Source organism: Macaca mulatta, chromosome 1, assembly GCF_049350105.2.
Source record: "Macaca mulatta isolate MMU2019108-1 chromosome 1, T2T-MMU8v2.0, whole genome shotgun sequence".
Classification (NCBI taxonomy): domain Eukaryota; kingdom Metazoa; phylum Chordata; class Mammalia; order Primates; family Cercopithecidae; genus Macaca; species Macaca mulatta.
Genome location: NC_133406.1, coordinates 188,233,473 through 188,250,088, shown reverse-complemented (window position 1 = coordinate 188,250,088; position 16,616 = coordinate 188,233,473). Strand labels below are relative to the sequence as shown.

Genomic DNA, 16,616 nt, shown 5'->3' with positions numbered 1-16,616 from the left:
AATTGAAGGCATTCTAAAATGGCTAACCGTACAGTGAAGGATGCGCACAGTATCCACGGCACCAACCCTCAATATCTGGTGGAGAAGATCATTCGAACGCGAATCTATGAGTCCAAGTACTGGAAAGAGGAGTGCTTCGGACTTACGGGTGAGCGAAAGCACGCAGAGCCCCTCTCGGCAGCCTTGTGGCCAATTTCTCCTGACCGAGCTCCGGTGGGACTAGCGACTGGCCTCTGGGGGTGGGGTTTTGAGCGGAGTATGTCGATCATTCAGAAAAATTTGAGTGCATACTAAGTGCCTCGTCTTGTGTCGACTATTGGGAACACAGATGAATCTGATAAGGTCATGTTCTGAAGGGTGTCTCAGTTGGGTTCTGTGAGTTATCCCATATTTAATGATAGCTGGCTGGGTTGCAACAGTGTTAAGCTCAGGGGTCCGAATATAACACTTTGACACAATCTATTGAAGGTCTTTAAGGACCTGACGTTAATATGCCTGAAACCAAATTCATGATCTTACTATCCTTAGATCTGGGCCAGTTCCAGTATTTATAAATGTCAGTGCTTCAGAGAAGTCTTCCAGGTAATCTTCCGATTTGAATTCTGGCTTTAAATCCATGTCCTGTGGCAATCTGTGAACCTTGAACAAGTCACTTTACCTTTCTTAGCCCTCATTTTCCTTATCTGGAAATAAGAACATTGCTAGAACTTTCTTCATGACTTGTTAAAAAAGGTCAAGTGAGATAATATGAAAAGTTTAGCAGGGTACCTATTTTATTATCCATTCTCAATGTATATTAGCTGCTGTCGTTACTGTTACTAATACACATTCGTTCTCCTAATATTACACTGTTGATGTGTATTTAGGAGAACCAAAGCTTGAACTAACTCTCCACTTTCAACTAGGAAGAGCTTAGCCCTAATATGTCACTCTATTCTTTTTGTTTTTTAGCTGAACTTGTAGTCGATAAAGCCATGGAGTTAAGGTTTGTGGGTGGCGTCTATGGTGGCAACATAAAACCAACACCCTTTCTGTGTTTAACCTTGAAGATGCTTCAGATTCAACCCGAGAAGGATATCATTGTAGAGTTTATCAAAAATGAAGATTTCAAGTGAGTGCAATGTTCACTAGCTAATATAAGAGGTTTAATTTTGGCGGTTCAGCATTGGGCTTTGGTTAAGAGTGGTGTACACAATGTATCTCATTTCTACAGAGTTCCACTCCAGATTTTTGCTTTTGAGTCCTTGAGTTTGTATTTTGTTTGTTTGTTTTTCGTTTTGGAAACAGAGTCTGTCTGTGTTGCCCAGGCTGGAGTGCAGTGGTGCAGTCTCGGCTCACTGCAACCTCCATTTCCTGGGTTCAAGTGATTCTCCTGCCCCAGTCTCCCGAGTAGCTGGGATTACAGGCATGTGCCACCACGCCTGGCTAGATTTTGTATTTTTAGTAGAGATGGGGTTTCACCATGTTGGCCAGGCTGGTCTTGAACTCCAGACCTCAGGTGATCCCCTCCCCTCTGGGCCTCCCAGAGCGCCAGGAACACAGGCATGAGCCACCACACCCGGCCAAGTTTGTATTTTATCTGTTCTGATTGTATTAATCTTCTACTTTACTTTCTCAGTTTTGGTGGTAGTTTTTCCCCAAAAAAGGATTTCACAAATTCACTAAATATATATTAAGCAAAAGTGAGTGCCTGATATGTTGGTAGGCACTGGACGCTCAGGGGTGAAAATCAAACAACAAAAGGTAGTGGTTAAGAGGTGTTAGATCTGGGTTCACATCCAGATTCTGTTGCCCATTAACTTGACATTGGAGGGGTTACTTAATTTTCTAAACTTTGCTTATCTGTAAAATGGTGACTATAATGTAAGAGTGAAAGAAGGTAATGCATGCGGATCTCTGAACACAGCATTTGCTGCACGGTAAACACCTAGAAAATGTCAGCTTCTCATTACTGTATTACCCATTCTCAAGGAAATCACAGACAAGTATAGGAGACAGACATAATAGCTTCTTATGTGCCATGCTCTAAGGGCTTTGCGTATACTAATTCATTTCACTTTCACAACAACCTTCTAAACTTTTAATCCCTATTCTACAGGAGAGGAAACTGAGGCACAGAGATTAAGTAATTTTGCCCAAGTTCAAACAGCTAGTAAGTGGCAAATCTGGCTTCAGAGTTCATGTTCTTTGGTACAGTATTCTGCTTCTCATACAAAGAAACTGTGAGTTTCAAATGCCTCGTAGTTACCCAAGAGGAAATTTAAGTAGTTGGATACAGGAAAAAGGGAAGAGGGACGACTCTTATAAAGCATTAATAGCTAGAAAATACCTAACTTTTGTTAGGCACTTACTGTGTGCTCTATGCTGTACTTAGGACTTTAAATGCATTTCTTGTTTATATACCAAGCCATAAATTAAGTAGCATTATCTCCATTTTACAAGGATTGAGAAAACACAGATTTGACCAGTAGTGTCACAGAATTAGTAAATCATGGAGTCAGAATTTGAACCCAGATGACTTATTTTTTTCCAAAACCAGCAGTCATGTTTATGTGTACTTGTTCTTGTATTGTTATTAAATATATCTTCTACTTTCTGTTTTAAAATTCAGTATCTGGCCAGGCGTGGCTCACACCTGTAATCCCAGCACTTTGGGAGGCCAAGGCAGGTGGATCACTTGAGGTCAGGAGTTTGAGACTAGCCTGGCCAACATGGCAAAACCCATCCCTACTAAAGATACCAAAATTAGGCTGGGTGCGGTGACACACACCTGTAATCCCACCTACTCGGGAGGCTGAGGGAGGAGAATGCTTGAACCCAGGAGGTGGAGGTTGTAGTGAGTTGAGATTGTGCCACTGCACTCCAGCCTGGGCAACAGAGCAATACTCTTGTCTTGAGAAATAAATAAATAAATATACAAAAATTAGCTGGGCATGGTGGTGGGTGCCTGTAATCCTCGCTATTAGGAGGCTGAAGCAGGAGAATTGCTTGATCCCGGGAGGCAGAGGTTGCAGTGAGCCGAGATCGTGCCACTGCACTGCAGCCTGGGCAACAAAGCAAGACTCTGCCTTAAAAAATAAGTAAATAAAATAAAATTCGGTATTTCGTTTGATTCTTAGAGTAATCCTGTGAGGTAAATAGGTTTTATTCTGGTTTTACTGATGATATATTTGAAAGTTGATCAATATGTATGATGTTCCCAAAGCCATAAATGGTAGCATGGGAACTTGAACCCAGGTCTCCATATTTTAGCTGTCTTTCTTCAGCTTAATTCTACCTCCACAATTGCAGCTTTCTTACCTGCCAAAGAGAAGAACATATTTATCCACTACTGTCATGAGAAAAGCTAGTTGTAAAACTTAGGAACTTCTAGGATGGCCTGTTGTTTCACTATTATCTCTCTATCAGGTATGTTCGCATGCTGGGGGCACTTTACATGAGGCTGACAGGCACTGCAATTGATTGCTACAAGTACTTGGAGCCTTTGTACAATGACTATCGAAAAATCAAGAGCCAGAACCGAAATGGGGGTGAGTATGGTGCTAAGTCTCCTGATTGTCATTTTTAAGCCAATTTTTATTTCACCAGTACTTCTACCTCTGCATTGTCATAGACAGTGTGAATGCTCCTCTTCATCTACATTGTTACTGTCTTTATGCAAGTTTTCCCTTGTCCCTCATGGGAGTTTTCAGTCTGACTACTAGCTTCGTGTTGGCCTTACCTAGCCTGCCTCTGTCTGCCTCCCTTTCCAAGTGCATCTTATGTTAATCCCTGCCTTGCATCATATGCCCCCTTTATATGTTCTCCGTCACAAAAGATCTAGCTGCAGAATGGCTTCCCCATAAAACTTTCCCTAGCCCTCTCAGACAAAGTTAGTTTTCCGTATTTTACGTCTTCACAGTTCTTTCTACTGGCCTCTCCTCTAGCACTGTACTTCACACTGCAGCATATAGACTTAAGTGTACTCATTTTTATACAGGAATCCCACTGAAAAATAAGTATATCCGAGAGAGGCAGCTCCATACCGTCTACAAAGAGATTACTTAATGTGTTAAGGAGGGATTCTAGGTACTGCAGTCAAAGCCTTTTCTCACTTGGTGTCATAACAGAAGATAGGAACATTTACCTTTCACCCCTACCTGTATCATTAAACAGTAGAAGGTTAAGAATTTGGGGCCAAGCACGGTGTCTCACACCTCTAATCCCAGCACTTTCGGAGGCCAAGGCGGGCAGATCACTTGAGGTCAGGAGTTTGAGACTAGCCTCGCCAATATGGTGAAATCCTGTCTCTACTAAAACTACAAAAATTAGCAGGGTGTGGTGGTGCACACCTGTCATCCCAGCTACTCAGGAGGCTGAGGCAGGAGAAGCGCTTGAACCAGGAGGCGGAGGTTGCAGTGAGCCAAGATCGCGCCACTGTATTCCAGCCTGGGCGACAGAGCAAGACTCCATCTTAAAAAAAAAAGAATTTAGTATTATACTTTAAACTTATTCATTCATTGAATACGTACATATTAAGTGCCATTGACATGTCACATACTGTGCTATGTGGTGTAAATGCCATGGTGAACAAGATGGACATGGTCATGGCCATGATGGAGTTATTTATTTATTATTTTATTATGTAAAACTAAGAATTTCTCAACCTGTTGACATTTTGCGTCATATAATTTTTGTGTGAGGATTGGCTCTCTAGCCTCTAACCACTAGATGTAAGTAACATCTCCTTCTAAGTAGGAGGATGGGCATGTGCCCAAAATTGCCCATGGTCGAGAACCCCAGAAGTAAGGTAATGTTTACCATGGAAGTTCTCAAAAGCTATATATATATACACACACACACACACACACATTTTATATATATAATTTATATATATGCATAATTTCTTTTTTTTTTTGAGACGGAATCTTGCTCTGTTGCCCAGGCTGGAGTGCAGTGGTATGGTCTTAGTTCACTGCAACCTCTGCCTCCCAGGTTCAAATTATTGTCCTGCCTCAGCCTCTTGAGTAGCTGGGATTATAGGTGCCCACCACCATGCCCAGCTAATTTTTGTATTTTTAGTAGAGATGGGGTTTCGCCATGTTGGCCAGGCCTGTCTTGAACTCCTGACCTCAAGTGATCCGCCTGCCTTGGCCTCCCCAAAGTGCTGGGATTACAGGCGTGAGCCACCACTCCTGGCCAGTTCTCAAAAGCTATTACTCCATGTGCCATATAAGATACATGTTCTAAATTTAGAAACATTGCAGGTTCAGATGAGAAATTATATTTGAATTATATGATCTCTTCAAGATCACCCCTACATAATTCAGGACTGTTTGTGCTTGCTTTTGTGTTTGTCTCCTCCTAATTGGGACATCTTCATTCATCCCTTAATCTCTTCTAAAGAGGCCTAGTATATAGATGTCCTGATATGAGGTCTTAACACTTCTTTTACTTTTTGGCATCTAAATCTGTTATTTCCAAGTTGTTTGAGCTAATGACTTTTTCTTGCAGAGTTTGAATTGATGCATGTTGATGAGTTTATTGATGAACTATTGCACAGTGAGAGAGTCTGTGATATCATTCTGCCCCGGCTGCAGGTAAGAAATAAAAGTCTCTTACCACAGTCACCCTTCTCTTTCTAGACAGGCAGACAGACAAACACATACACACACCTTAAACACTGAAGCCTGTGGATCTTATGGGTCCTCTTAATAAACAGTCTTCCTGTCTGGGAGAAAGATAGTGGATTGGGAGTGAGAGGAAAATAGATAAAATATTTGAAGGGTAGGGCTTTAAAAGTGAATAGTTTAAAACAAGGAAACTTTGTTTTTCCCCATCCTTTTGTAGTTCACGTGCATGTGTGAGTTGTGCCTCCCTCAAATCTTTTTACAACGTCAGCACATTACTGGTCTATCATGAAAAAAAAAATTTATTCAGGATGTTATATCAAGGGTATTATAGCTAGAGTGGGTAGGGATTTTTTAACTTCATGAACAGTTTTTTTCAAACTAGTCTTCATGTAAAAAGCCAGGACATAAAACAGATAAAGATAGGGCCAGGAGTGGGAGACTGAACCCTTAATTCCTTAAACTTGGCTTTACCATCCTGCTTCCCTTTCCTAGTGATAAACGATTATCCATGAGACATCTTTTCAGGAAATGAGTGTGATACATCTCTCCTGTTCTATATTGGCACTGTAGGGCATGTAGTGGAAAGAATGAGATTGTAAATTTGAAAACCTACTTTGAGGGCCCAATTCTCATAGCAATGTCTTGCTCTGTTGCCCAGGCTGGTCTTAAACCCCTGGGCTCAAGGGATCTTCCCACCTCAGTCTCCCAAGGAGCTGGGACCACAGGGACATGCCACTACATTTAGCCATTTGGCATTTTTAAAATCAGCTTTGCCTCTCTGATCTTTAGCCACTCAAATAAACATTGGTAAGCCATATCCCAGATTAAAATGGAGCCAGTTCAAAATGCATGAATCTCAACAGCTCCCGAGATCCTGGGTCTGCTGGAGATTTGGTGCTACTCTAGGGCTAGGCCTCTTCTGGTGGAACTATCAGCCATGAACTTATTAGCCCTTGGATTTTCTCTGTGTACGAAGCCCTTACTTTTGGTTCTAGGCTATACCTATACTGATTGATACTCCCATGACTTTAGAGTGTAAGATACAGGGAATACAGCCAATAGAAAATGAAGATGTTCTCTTCAGGTTTGTATTTATGTTTATAGGAGAACTTTAGTTTATAGATTCCAGGTCTGTTAAACTTCTTATGAAAAGCTTGAACTGTCTTTGAAATGAAATTGTCTCAGCTGTTGCTCCTTGGAATCCTGAAGCCCAGTGTTGAGGTTTCAAGAAATAGGGGAAATGACAACAACCCCTAACTCTCATTATGTTCTCTGTAGAAACGCTATGTATTAGAGGAAGCTGAGCAACTGGAGCCTCGAGTTAGCGCTCTGGAAGAGGACATGGATGATGTGGAGTCCAGTGAAGAGGAAGAAGAGGAGGATGAGAAGGTCAGGCACCTGAGACTTTCAGGGTTGTAGGGGAGGGAGTAATAGAAAATGGGAATTTTTTTTGTTTTTGTACTTTAATTTTTAATTCTGTTGGCCAGGCGTGGTCGCTCACGCCTGTAATCCTAGCACTTTGGGAGGCCAAGGCGGGTGGATCACCAGAGGTCAGGAGTTCAAGACCAGCCTGGCCAACATGGTGGTGAAACCTCATCTCTACTAAAAATACAGAAATTAGCTGGTGTGGTGGCAGGTGCCTGTAATCCCAGCTACCCAGGAGGCTGAGAAGCGGGGGTTGCAGTGAGCCAAGATCGTACCACTGCGCTCCAGCCTGGGCAAAAGTGAGACTCCATCTCAAAAAAAAAATTTTTTTAACTGTAATCAAGAACAATATTCCCTTATTAAAAGCACCTCAGCTCTGCCATATACTAGTGGTATAATCTTACGCAAATTACTTAAATTTAGTTTTCTCCTATGTAAAGTGAGGTTAATGATACGTTTTTCCCCACGTCTGTTGAAAGTATTAAATAAGATTATAAACTTAAAGCCCTTAGCAGAGTATTGGCACATTATAATTGCCTAATAAATGGTGGCAGCTGTTAAATACTTGGAAAGAAATAAAACTTTTCATAATTGCACCTATCCTAAGGAATAAGCCTTGTTTAGGAGGGGGAAAATGTCAACCGCATAGGCATGTTCTTTCAATACTAGTTACAGTGCTGAAAAGTTGAAAACAACCAAGCCTGCCCAGTTGTTTCAGGAAGCAGTCAAACTTTTTTTTTTTTTGGAGATAGGGTCTTGCTCTGTTGCCCAGGCTGAAGTGCAGTGGCACAATCTTGGCTCACTGCATCCTCGGCCTCCCAGGCTCAAGCAGTCCTCCCACCTCAGCCTCCCAAGTAGCTGGAACTACAGACGCGTGACAGCACACCTGGCTAATTTGTGTATTTGTTTTGTAGAGATGGGATTTCACCATGTTGCCCAGGCTGCAGATAAACTAAACACACACACATACACACACACCGGTCTGTTTCTGTTCCCTCTCTCTTCTGTGAGTTATTCTGGCTGTCTTACATAGCCCATAATAGGTTTTGTTAGTTAATAGGGTAAGTGCCTCCTTCTTTGTAGTCAGGTTACTGTGCTTTAAAGTCACTTGGAGATGGACTTTGGGACAAGATGGGGTGTGAAGTATAATTAGTGTTCCTAGATGGCTCTTTATAAGCCTGTGCTTTTTAGTGACCCAGTCATCTTGTTTCCAGTTGGAAAGAGTGCCATCACCTGATCACCGCCGGAGAAGCTACCGAGACTTGGACAAGCCCCGTCGCTCTCCCACACTGCGCTACAGAAGGAGTAGAAGCCGGTCTCCCAGAAGGTAAACCCTAGTCATTGGCCTTTTCCCAGGAGATTTTGAGCACTGTAGCCTAGAAGTTTGGATTTTAGAGAAGGAAAAATGCCAGCCTATGGAGAATGTTTGCCCAATATATTCTGTTGCTGCAAAACAGACACCTGTAAAACCTCATTGGCAGAAAACAATAACCATTTGTTTCGTTCACAAGTCTGCAGTCAGTGATTTAAGCAGAGCTTGGATAGGCAGTTTTTTAAGTACCTGTTCTGTTGTCTGCTGTCTACTGGCTGGTATGGAATTGCCTTAGCTTGGATGACAGGGGAAATTTCTCTTCTCTGTGTCATCCTCCAGCAGGCTAAGTTGGGCATTCTCATGGTAGTGGCAGAACTCAAGAGCAAACAAACCCAGTCATGCAAATGTTTTTCCAGTATCTGCTTTTATCATATTTGCAAATATCCCATTAGCCAAAGCAAGTCACGTGGCCAGTCCTAAAGTTAGAATGGGAGGGTGTTAGAGTTACATGACAAAAGACATGGATACAGAGAAGGGTGATACAGAGAAGGGTGAAGGATAAGACTGGGGGTGTTTTTGCAATCTACAATATCCAGTGCACCAACCTAGGCTTTCTTCTTCCTCTCTTTATTATAGGCGGAGTCGATCTCCCAAAAGGAGAAGGTAGGCCTTCAGTTGTTTGTGATGAAGGATAGAGCTTTGGGGAGGGAGTGGTGGTATTGGAGTTGTATGTATATTGCTAACCAGATCTGGCAGTCTAACCAGTCTTTTCTATAGCCCCTCCCCCCGCCGAGAAAGGCATCGGAGCAAGAGTCCAAGACGTCACCGCAGCAGGTCCCGAGATCGGCGGCACAGATCCCGTTCCAAGTCCCCAGGTAGAGCATGTGGGCCTTTTGCCACAGGTTGTCTTAACAAAGAAATGTAAAAGGAGCAGTTAAGCCTCCTGCAGTACAGGAGTGCCTGACTGTACTGCGTAACAGAAAAGGAAATGGACATAGAACTTGAAAATTAAGGTTCACAGCTTGACTGCACTTATAAGCTTTGCTGATAAGGTTGGCTTCAGTTTTTTCATCTGAAATTATAAGATCTAATATAATAGTGAAAACCCAATCTGATGTTTGTGAAATTAGCCATAAAGCCCTTGAATGTATATGTGTTTGAACTGGTTTCATTACTCCTTTCTTTGCTCCCTCCTCCTCCACTAATTCAGAGTTGCTTCCACTAAGAGGACAGTGTCCCCTGCATAGGCCAAAAAAATATTAAGCCAATGGCAGGTATTAGGGGAGGTGAGAGTGACAGTTTAATAAGAGAAGGGTAGGATCTCATACAATGGCCTTTTCTTCCCCAGGTCATCACCGTAGTCACAGACACAGGAGCCACTCAAAGTCTCCCGAAAGGTAATGAATTGACCTCTATTTTAACTTTATTCAGAAAGTCCCAGTTACAACTAATTGGACCTGAAATTTTCTGGTTTTGTTGGGGGATGTTAGGAATTCTCCTTCGTTACAAAATTGGTCTAGTGCTTTGAGAATTACTGGGGTTAGATAACTTTTTCTTTTTTCTTTTTCTTTTTTGTGAAAACTGAGTTTCGTGCTTGTCTCCCAGGCTGGAGTGCATTGGCGTGAACTTGGCTCACTGCAGTCTCTGCCTCCTGGGTTCAAGCGAGATACCTGTTTTGTTTTGCTTTACAGGATTGCACCTTTGGATAATGGATGAGCTTTGGGCTCAGTCCCAAGTTTTAAAACTTGAGTGGCCTGGGACAAGTCACTTTCATTTGATTTCATTAGAAACCCCCATACTGTTGGGTGCACCCCTTTTTTTGTTTTTTTTGAGATGGAGTCTTGCTCTGTTGCCCAGGCTGAGTGCAGTGGCGCAATCTTGGCTCACTGCAAGCTCCACCTCCTGGGTTCACGCCATTCTCCTGCCTCAGCCTCCCGAGTAGCTGGGACTACAGGTGCCCGCCACCATGCCTGGCTAATTTTTTATATTTTAAGTAGAGATAGGGTTTCACTATTTTAGCCAGGATGGCCTCAGTCTGACCTTGTGATCCACCCACCTCGGTCTCCCAAAGTGCTGGGATTACAGGCGTAAGCCACTGTGCCTGGCCTGTTGGGTGCACTCTTAACCTCTGAGAGGTCATTTCCTCAGTGCCAAAATTTGGATAGTAATGCCTGACTCAAGTGTTGCTCTGAACCAAAAAACTACCAAGCAGTTTAATGCATATCGAGTGTCAGCTCCATCCCCATCAGTGTTAGCATACCAAGGTCTTTCTGAGGAGTCCTTTTTTTTTTTTTTTTTTTTTTTTTTTTTTTTTTTTTTTTTTGAGACGGAGTCTCACTCTGTCATTGAGGCTGGAGTGCACTGGTGCGATCTTGGCTCACTGCAGCCTCCGCCTCCCGGGTTCAAGCAATTCTCCTGCCCCAGCCTCCCGAGTAGCTGGGATTACAGGCGCCTGCCACTATGCTTGGCTAATTTTTGTATTTTTAGTAGAGACAGGGTTTCACCGTGTTGGCCAGGCTGGTCTCGAATTCCTGACCTCAGGTGATCTGCACACCTTGGCCTCCCAAAGCGCTGGGATTACAGGCATGAGCCACTGTGCCCAGCTGCCCAGCTTCTTAATATAATTATTTATATGTGTTGCCATTTCAGGTCTAAGAAGAGCCACAAGAAGAGCCGGAGAGGGAATGAGTAATGGACTGTTTGGTTTTAGTCCACATGGCCTCCTGTGGATATGAGGATATCTGTCTATGTGAAAGGATTAAGATCTCCCCCAGGCAGCTATAAAAATATTTTAGTTTTTTTCTTATCAAGTTAATGAAGGAGGTGCTAAGTTTTGTATCTCTTTTTAATCATAATCAACATCAGTTTTTGACCCAACTAACCTTGACTGTATTCAAACTTATGAGTAGAAAGGATCTGAAGGTTGGGGATATGAATGACAAGGAAAGGATGTGGCCACCTGATGACCCTTTCCCTTTTTATTAAACCGGACACACCTGTTTCCCATTTCTCTGTAGTTCAGTTTTTGGTTTGTTGTGGTTGGAACTGCTTTGAGAATCCTGGGATTTGTGCTGCTGCTATTATTTAAAAATCAAAGGAGTAAAACATAGTAGCTCCTAACTTTTTCCCAGCAGCAGCAAGTAGTAATAAACACGAAACCTGGTTAGCAGTTTTGAAAGAACAGAATGCATTCAAATGTAAGGCTTCCTCTGGATCATTAAAGCCAGTTTCATCCAACAGTTCAACAGAGAGCGGCACTTAATACCCTTTATACAGCCCATTTTTTCTTAGTTTCATTTGTTCTTGCCCACAAGCTTGAAATCCAGGTTAAGGTATCCAGCCTTTATCATATAAGCATTGACATTATCCAGGCCTAGTTAGTAGCAGTAGGGTAACAGGATTGAAAAAGATTTGATGGAGAGGAAAGTATCTAATATTAGTCATGGTTTTGACCTAAATTGCTAGACAATAGTGCCATTCAAAGTCAGAAAATACCGCAGGAGGAGACAGCTTTTAGAAGGGCAGAGAATTAGGGGATTGTGGTAGTAATGAAAATGATGCATTCAGTTGAACAAGTTTGAGCTTTGGTATAGCTAAAAACAAAAGCCCATAAAGTTGGAGATGGGGACCAGAGTTTAACATAGCGATCTAGGCCAGAATTGACAATGTTTAAGTAATTGTGGAATCTGTCAATAAGACTTCTAGAGTGTTTATATGTATCAGAAATGCACACAACAGAACCACAGGCAACACCAACACTGGTGACAGGAAGAAGTAGAAGTCACCTATTGAAAACTGGAATGGCCCATTCAGAAAGACAGGAGAATTAGGAGAGGTGAAAGCAGCCAAGGGTCAAGAATGCAGAAGCAAAGGAAGGACTAAAAAGCCTCCATGGACATTGATAATCAAGAGATTATTAAGATCTTTGCTAGAAGCATTCCTTTACCTGTACTTAACTACCTTAAAAAGAGAAAAGTCAATGACGTCCTGCAACTATAGTCCCAGTAGGAACTGTGAAGACCAGCTGCCCTGCAGGATCCAGTTTTTCTTGGGAGGTTGTATCTGGTCATAAGGTAAACATTCTATACATTCTATTGCCTGCTCCTGAACTGAAAGACTTCTGCAGCAGTATTAAAGCATTTTTTAATCTTATTTGAGCTTTCATATTCTTCAGTGATTCCTTTCATAATACCTGAGTTAATAAAAGTGGTCTTAAAGAGCTCTTACGGTTTCTGATACAACTACACATAGGACTACCTTTTAGGATTAAATATAAGCATCTCTATGTAAATGTGTTACAATGTCCTAGCAGTTATTTATGAAAGTGATCTAGGTAGAAAGAAATGTCTTCTAGCTAAATGACCCATGGACCAACCAAGCTGTCATCCAGTACACTCTTAAAACTTTATCTTAAAATACGTTTTAAGTAAAAATAAACCCCCACACAAAAAAAGCCCAACAAATTTTAGTAACAGAAAAAAACCTCCCTAACCAAACATTAAATAAAACATACTTGTTTAGACATACGGTAAAATGTGGACCAAAACGGAGGTATCACAGCCAACCAACAGCAGGAAAGGGAACATCCCTATTCTTTAATTAGAAGAAGGAGGTAAGAGGAAGGCATGCTGAATGTCTGTAGATACCGTTTTGATAAAATTACACAGGAGATGGAGCTTAAGGACAAACCTTGCTGTAAGGCTCTTCCTGTCATCTATGTGCTTGCCTATGGATGAAGCATTTTAAACTTTTTGACTACATACATTTTAAAAACGTATTTTACATCTTACCTCTGTACACACATCTAGATTCTGTACTGAGACAAATTTCAGGAAAGAATACTTACTATGCAAAGTGAATTCTGGTATTTCCTACTTGATAACAGTTTTTAATATTGGATGCGAACCACTTAATCGATTTCACTTCCAATAATTTGAAATACACTGCCTTAAAAGCTTTGCCCTAGGGCACAATCGCCTTTTAATACTAAGAAATTAAGGGAGATGTGTTCCAAGGGGCAAAAGAAATAATGGATTTTTGGCCGGGCGCGGCAGCTCACGCCTATAATCTCAGCACTTTGGGAGGCCGAGGAGGGCAGATCACCTGAGGTCGGGAGTTTGAGACCAGCCTGGCCAATGTGGAGAAACCCCGTCTCTACTAAAAAATACAAAATTAGCCAGGCATGGTGGCACATGCCTGTAATCCCAGCTTACTCAGGAGGCTGAGGCAGGAGAATCGCTTGAACCCAGGAGGTGGAGGTTGCGGTGAGCTGAGATCGTGCCATTGCACTTCAGCCTGGGCAAAAAGAGCGAAACTCCATCTTGGAAAAAAAAAGAAATAATAGGTTTGGTGAGAGGGTTCCAATATAACAACCCAACTTTTAAAGCTCATTCGTCTAACCTCTTCCTGTTATTCTTCAGTAGACTGAAGAGAATGATTAGAAAAGAATTATCGCCGGGCGCGGTGGCTCAAGCCTGTAATCCCAGCACTTTGGGAGGCTGAGACGGGCGGATCACGAGGTCAGGAGATCGAGACTATCCTGGCTAACATGGTGAAACCCCGTCTCTACTAAAAAAAAAATACAAAAAACTAGCCGGGCGAGGTGGCGGGCGCCTGTAGTCCCAGCTACTCGGGAGGCTGAGGCAGGAGAATGGCGTGAACCCGGGAGGCGGAGCTTGCAGTGAGCTGAGATCCGGCCACTGCACTCCAGCCTGGGCAACAGAGCGAGACTCCGTCTCAAAAAAAAAAAAAAAAAAAAAAATCACACATTGCCTACTCCCTCAGAAAGGTTAATGTGACAAATTCACACATTCAAAAAAGATAGCAGACGAAATTTTAAACAAGCACAGAGGTTCAAAAGAGATGGAAAATAAGATTGGTAGAGTTTCAAGGCCTTACTAGAAACCACAAAACATAAAACAGCACAGAGAAAATAGGGTGGAGGAAATAAAAAATGGAAAAGAGAAATAATAGAATAAAATATTCTGATGGTTTAAAAAGAATCGGCTGGGCGCCATGGCTCACGCCTGTAATCCCAGCACTTTGGGAGGCCGAGGCGGGCGGATCACGAGGTCAGGAGATTGAGACCATCCTGGCTAACATGGTGAAACCCCGCCTCTATTAAAAATACCAAAAAACTAGCCGGGCGTGGTGGCGGGCGCCTGTAGTCCCAGCTACTCGGCAGCCTGAGGCAGGAGAATGGCGTGAACCTGGGAGGTGGAGCTTGCAGTGAGCCGAGATCACACCTCTGCACTCCAGCCTAGGCAACAGAGCGAGACTCCATCTCAGAAAAAGAATTAAATGGGGTCAGGATAGTCTGAGATCCTGTAACAAGAAGGCAACAAAGCAAAAGGCTCCAAAGATTTGAGAAAAAGCGTGCCAGAAATTTTATACTTTACAAAGGCTATAGATGTCCTCAAGTTTGTAAAAACTTAAAAGTACAAATCATGAGCCTTTGAGAAAAAAACTACCCAATAATGAAATTCAACTAAAGAAGAAATCAATCAAATTAAGGACTTAGGAACAAAGAATCAGTAAAAGGAGTGTTAGTAAACACTTCTGAAACTTTAAAAATAATGGGCAATGATTATAAAGTCAAAATTAAATATTACAAATACTGTCTATATAGAAATAAGTAGAGTGCTGGTTTCATCTTTCATAGCAGGAATCACAGTCTCTAATTAAAACATACATGAAGCTAGAAAAAAAAAATAGCCTCTTTATTGTTTTCCGTAATTGTCCTTAATTTTAGGAGGAATCTTACAAGACTAGATTCTCTTGTGGGAAAAGTGTTTTTAAATTGAGAATTTTTTCAGTTTCACACTTGTTTTCCTTTTGTTAATTTGCTGTATTTATTAAATATAGCATATGAGCCCACTTTTGTAAAACTATTTGTATATATGTGCCTATGTGACTAAGAGAGATGGTTGGAATGAATGAAGTTGACCAGATAGTACTTCTGTCTGGCTGATTGAACTTTTGAGTGATTTTTAAACTTTGTACTTTTATATAAGGCGTATTTTCTTTTTACAATAAACATGTTAATTTCTACAAGGAAGAAATGAGTTGCTGGGAGTTGAAAGCTTTTATATAAGCATACCAACACATTTTATATATTGTTTGCTGGAACTACAAACTGATAACCACTTTTATGAAGGGCAATTTGGCAATATGTAGCAATGCAGCAGGAACCTTAGAACTTGTGATCCTTTTACTCAGTGATCCCACTTACGGAATTCACCCTGATAGAATAATTACATGTACACACAAATAGCTTTATCCCATCATCATTTTACACATTATATATATATATTATATATGTTTATATGAGAATAACTGGAAACAGCAAAAATGTCCATCTGTATGGAATATAAACAAATATATTACACAGTACATATTTGTATTTTTAATAATCCCAATGTCAAGGGAAAATACTAATCCCCATGTTATTAAACAGAATATTTCAAAACAATTTGGTCTTAAATGTGTGTGTTCTCCCTGTATAAGATTGATAATTTTCTACTTAATGGCTCTACAATGAATCTGAACTCATAATCTACTTTGCAAACTTAAAATCTGAGCTTTTACTGTATCAATTTTAAACTACATTCTGTTTTTCGACAGAACAGTTTTGCCAATTATTGAACACTGGCAGTTACTGAAGGAGGGGCAAATGAGATGCTGAAAACTAGTATCTATAACACTATCATATAAGTAAAACCTAGGCTATTGGTTACTAGGTTGCCAGTTAATAGCTTTTGCCAAGTGGTATTATACTGCCTTCCTTAAGGAAGAAAGGCTGAAGGGTATTATACTGCCTGCCTTAAGGAAGAAAGGCATTCTGTTATTGGAAGTTGTTTTATTTTTAATGACTATTTCAAATACAATCCTCCCCTTGGTATCTGGTGGGGGATTGGTTCCAGGACCTCCCACAGATATACCAAAATCCAAGGATGCTCAACTCCCTGATATAAAATAGTGTAGTCTTTGCATATAACCTATGCATATCCTCCTTTATACTTTAAATCATTTCTAGATTACATATAATGCCTCATACAATGTAAATTCTGTGGGAAAAGGTGTTATACTGTATTGTTTAGAAAATAATAACAAACTGTACAAGTTCAGTACAGACACAATTTTTTTAAATATCTGCAATCTGTGGTTGGTTGAATCCACAGATGCAAAATCCATGGATATGGAGGGCCTACTATATGTACAAAAGTAAAGAGAATAATAAACACCACTGTATACATCATTACCTGTTC

General features: G+C 41.2%; 1 protein-coding gene and 1 pseudogene across 6 annotated transcripts; both read left to right on the top strand.

The window, feature by feature from the left end:
- Nucleotides 1-6: 6 nt before the first annotated feature.
- On the top strand, nt 7-12,802 carry PRPF38A (pre-mRNA processing factor 38A). 6 transcript variants are annotated; one of them, XM_015139798.3, is made up of 11 exons: nt 7-148; nt 529-582; nt 952-1,111; nt 3,409-3,530; nt 5,494-5,579; nt 6,891-7,001; nt 8,252-8,364; nt 8,986-9,012; nt 9,127-9,224; nt 9,698-9,746; nt 10,999-12,802. In XM_015139798.3, the coding sequence occupies exons 2-11, from the start codon at nt 555-557 to the stop codon at nt 11,039-11,041; spliced, it is 837 nt and encodes a 278-aa protein (XP_014995284.1). In that variant the 5' UTR covers nt 7-148; nt 529-554; the 3' UTR covers nt 11,042-12,802. The 6 variants fall into 6 exon arrangements, with proteins under 6 accessions (XP_014995284.1, XP_014995281.1, XP_077813279.1 ...); XM_015139795.2 differs by lacking the exon at nt 529-582; XM_077957153.1 differs by lacking the exon at nt 8,986-9,012 and having other exon boundaries at nt 9,115-9,224.
- Nucleotides 5,818-5,898, top strand: LOC114675502 (small nucleolar RNA U13; annotated as a pseudogene).
- Nucleotides 12,803-16,616: the final 3,814 nt, after the last annotated feature.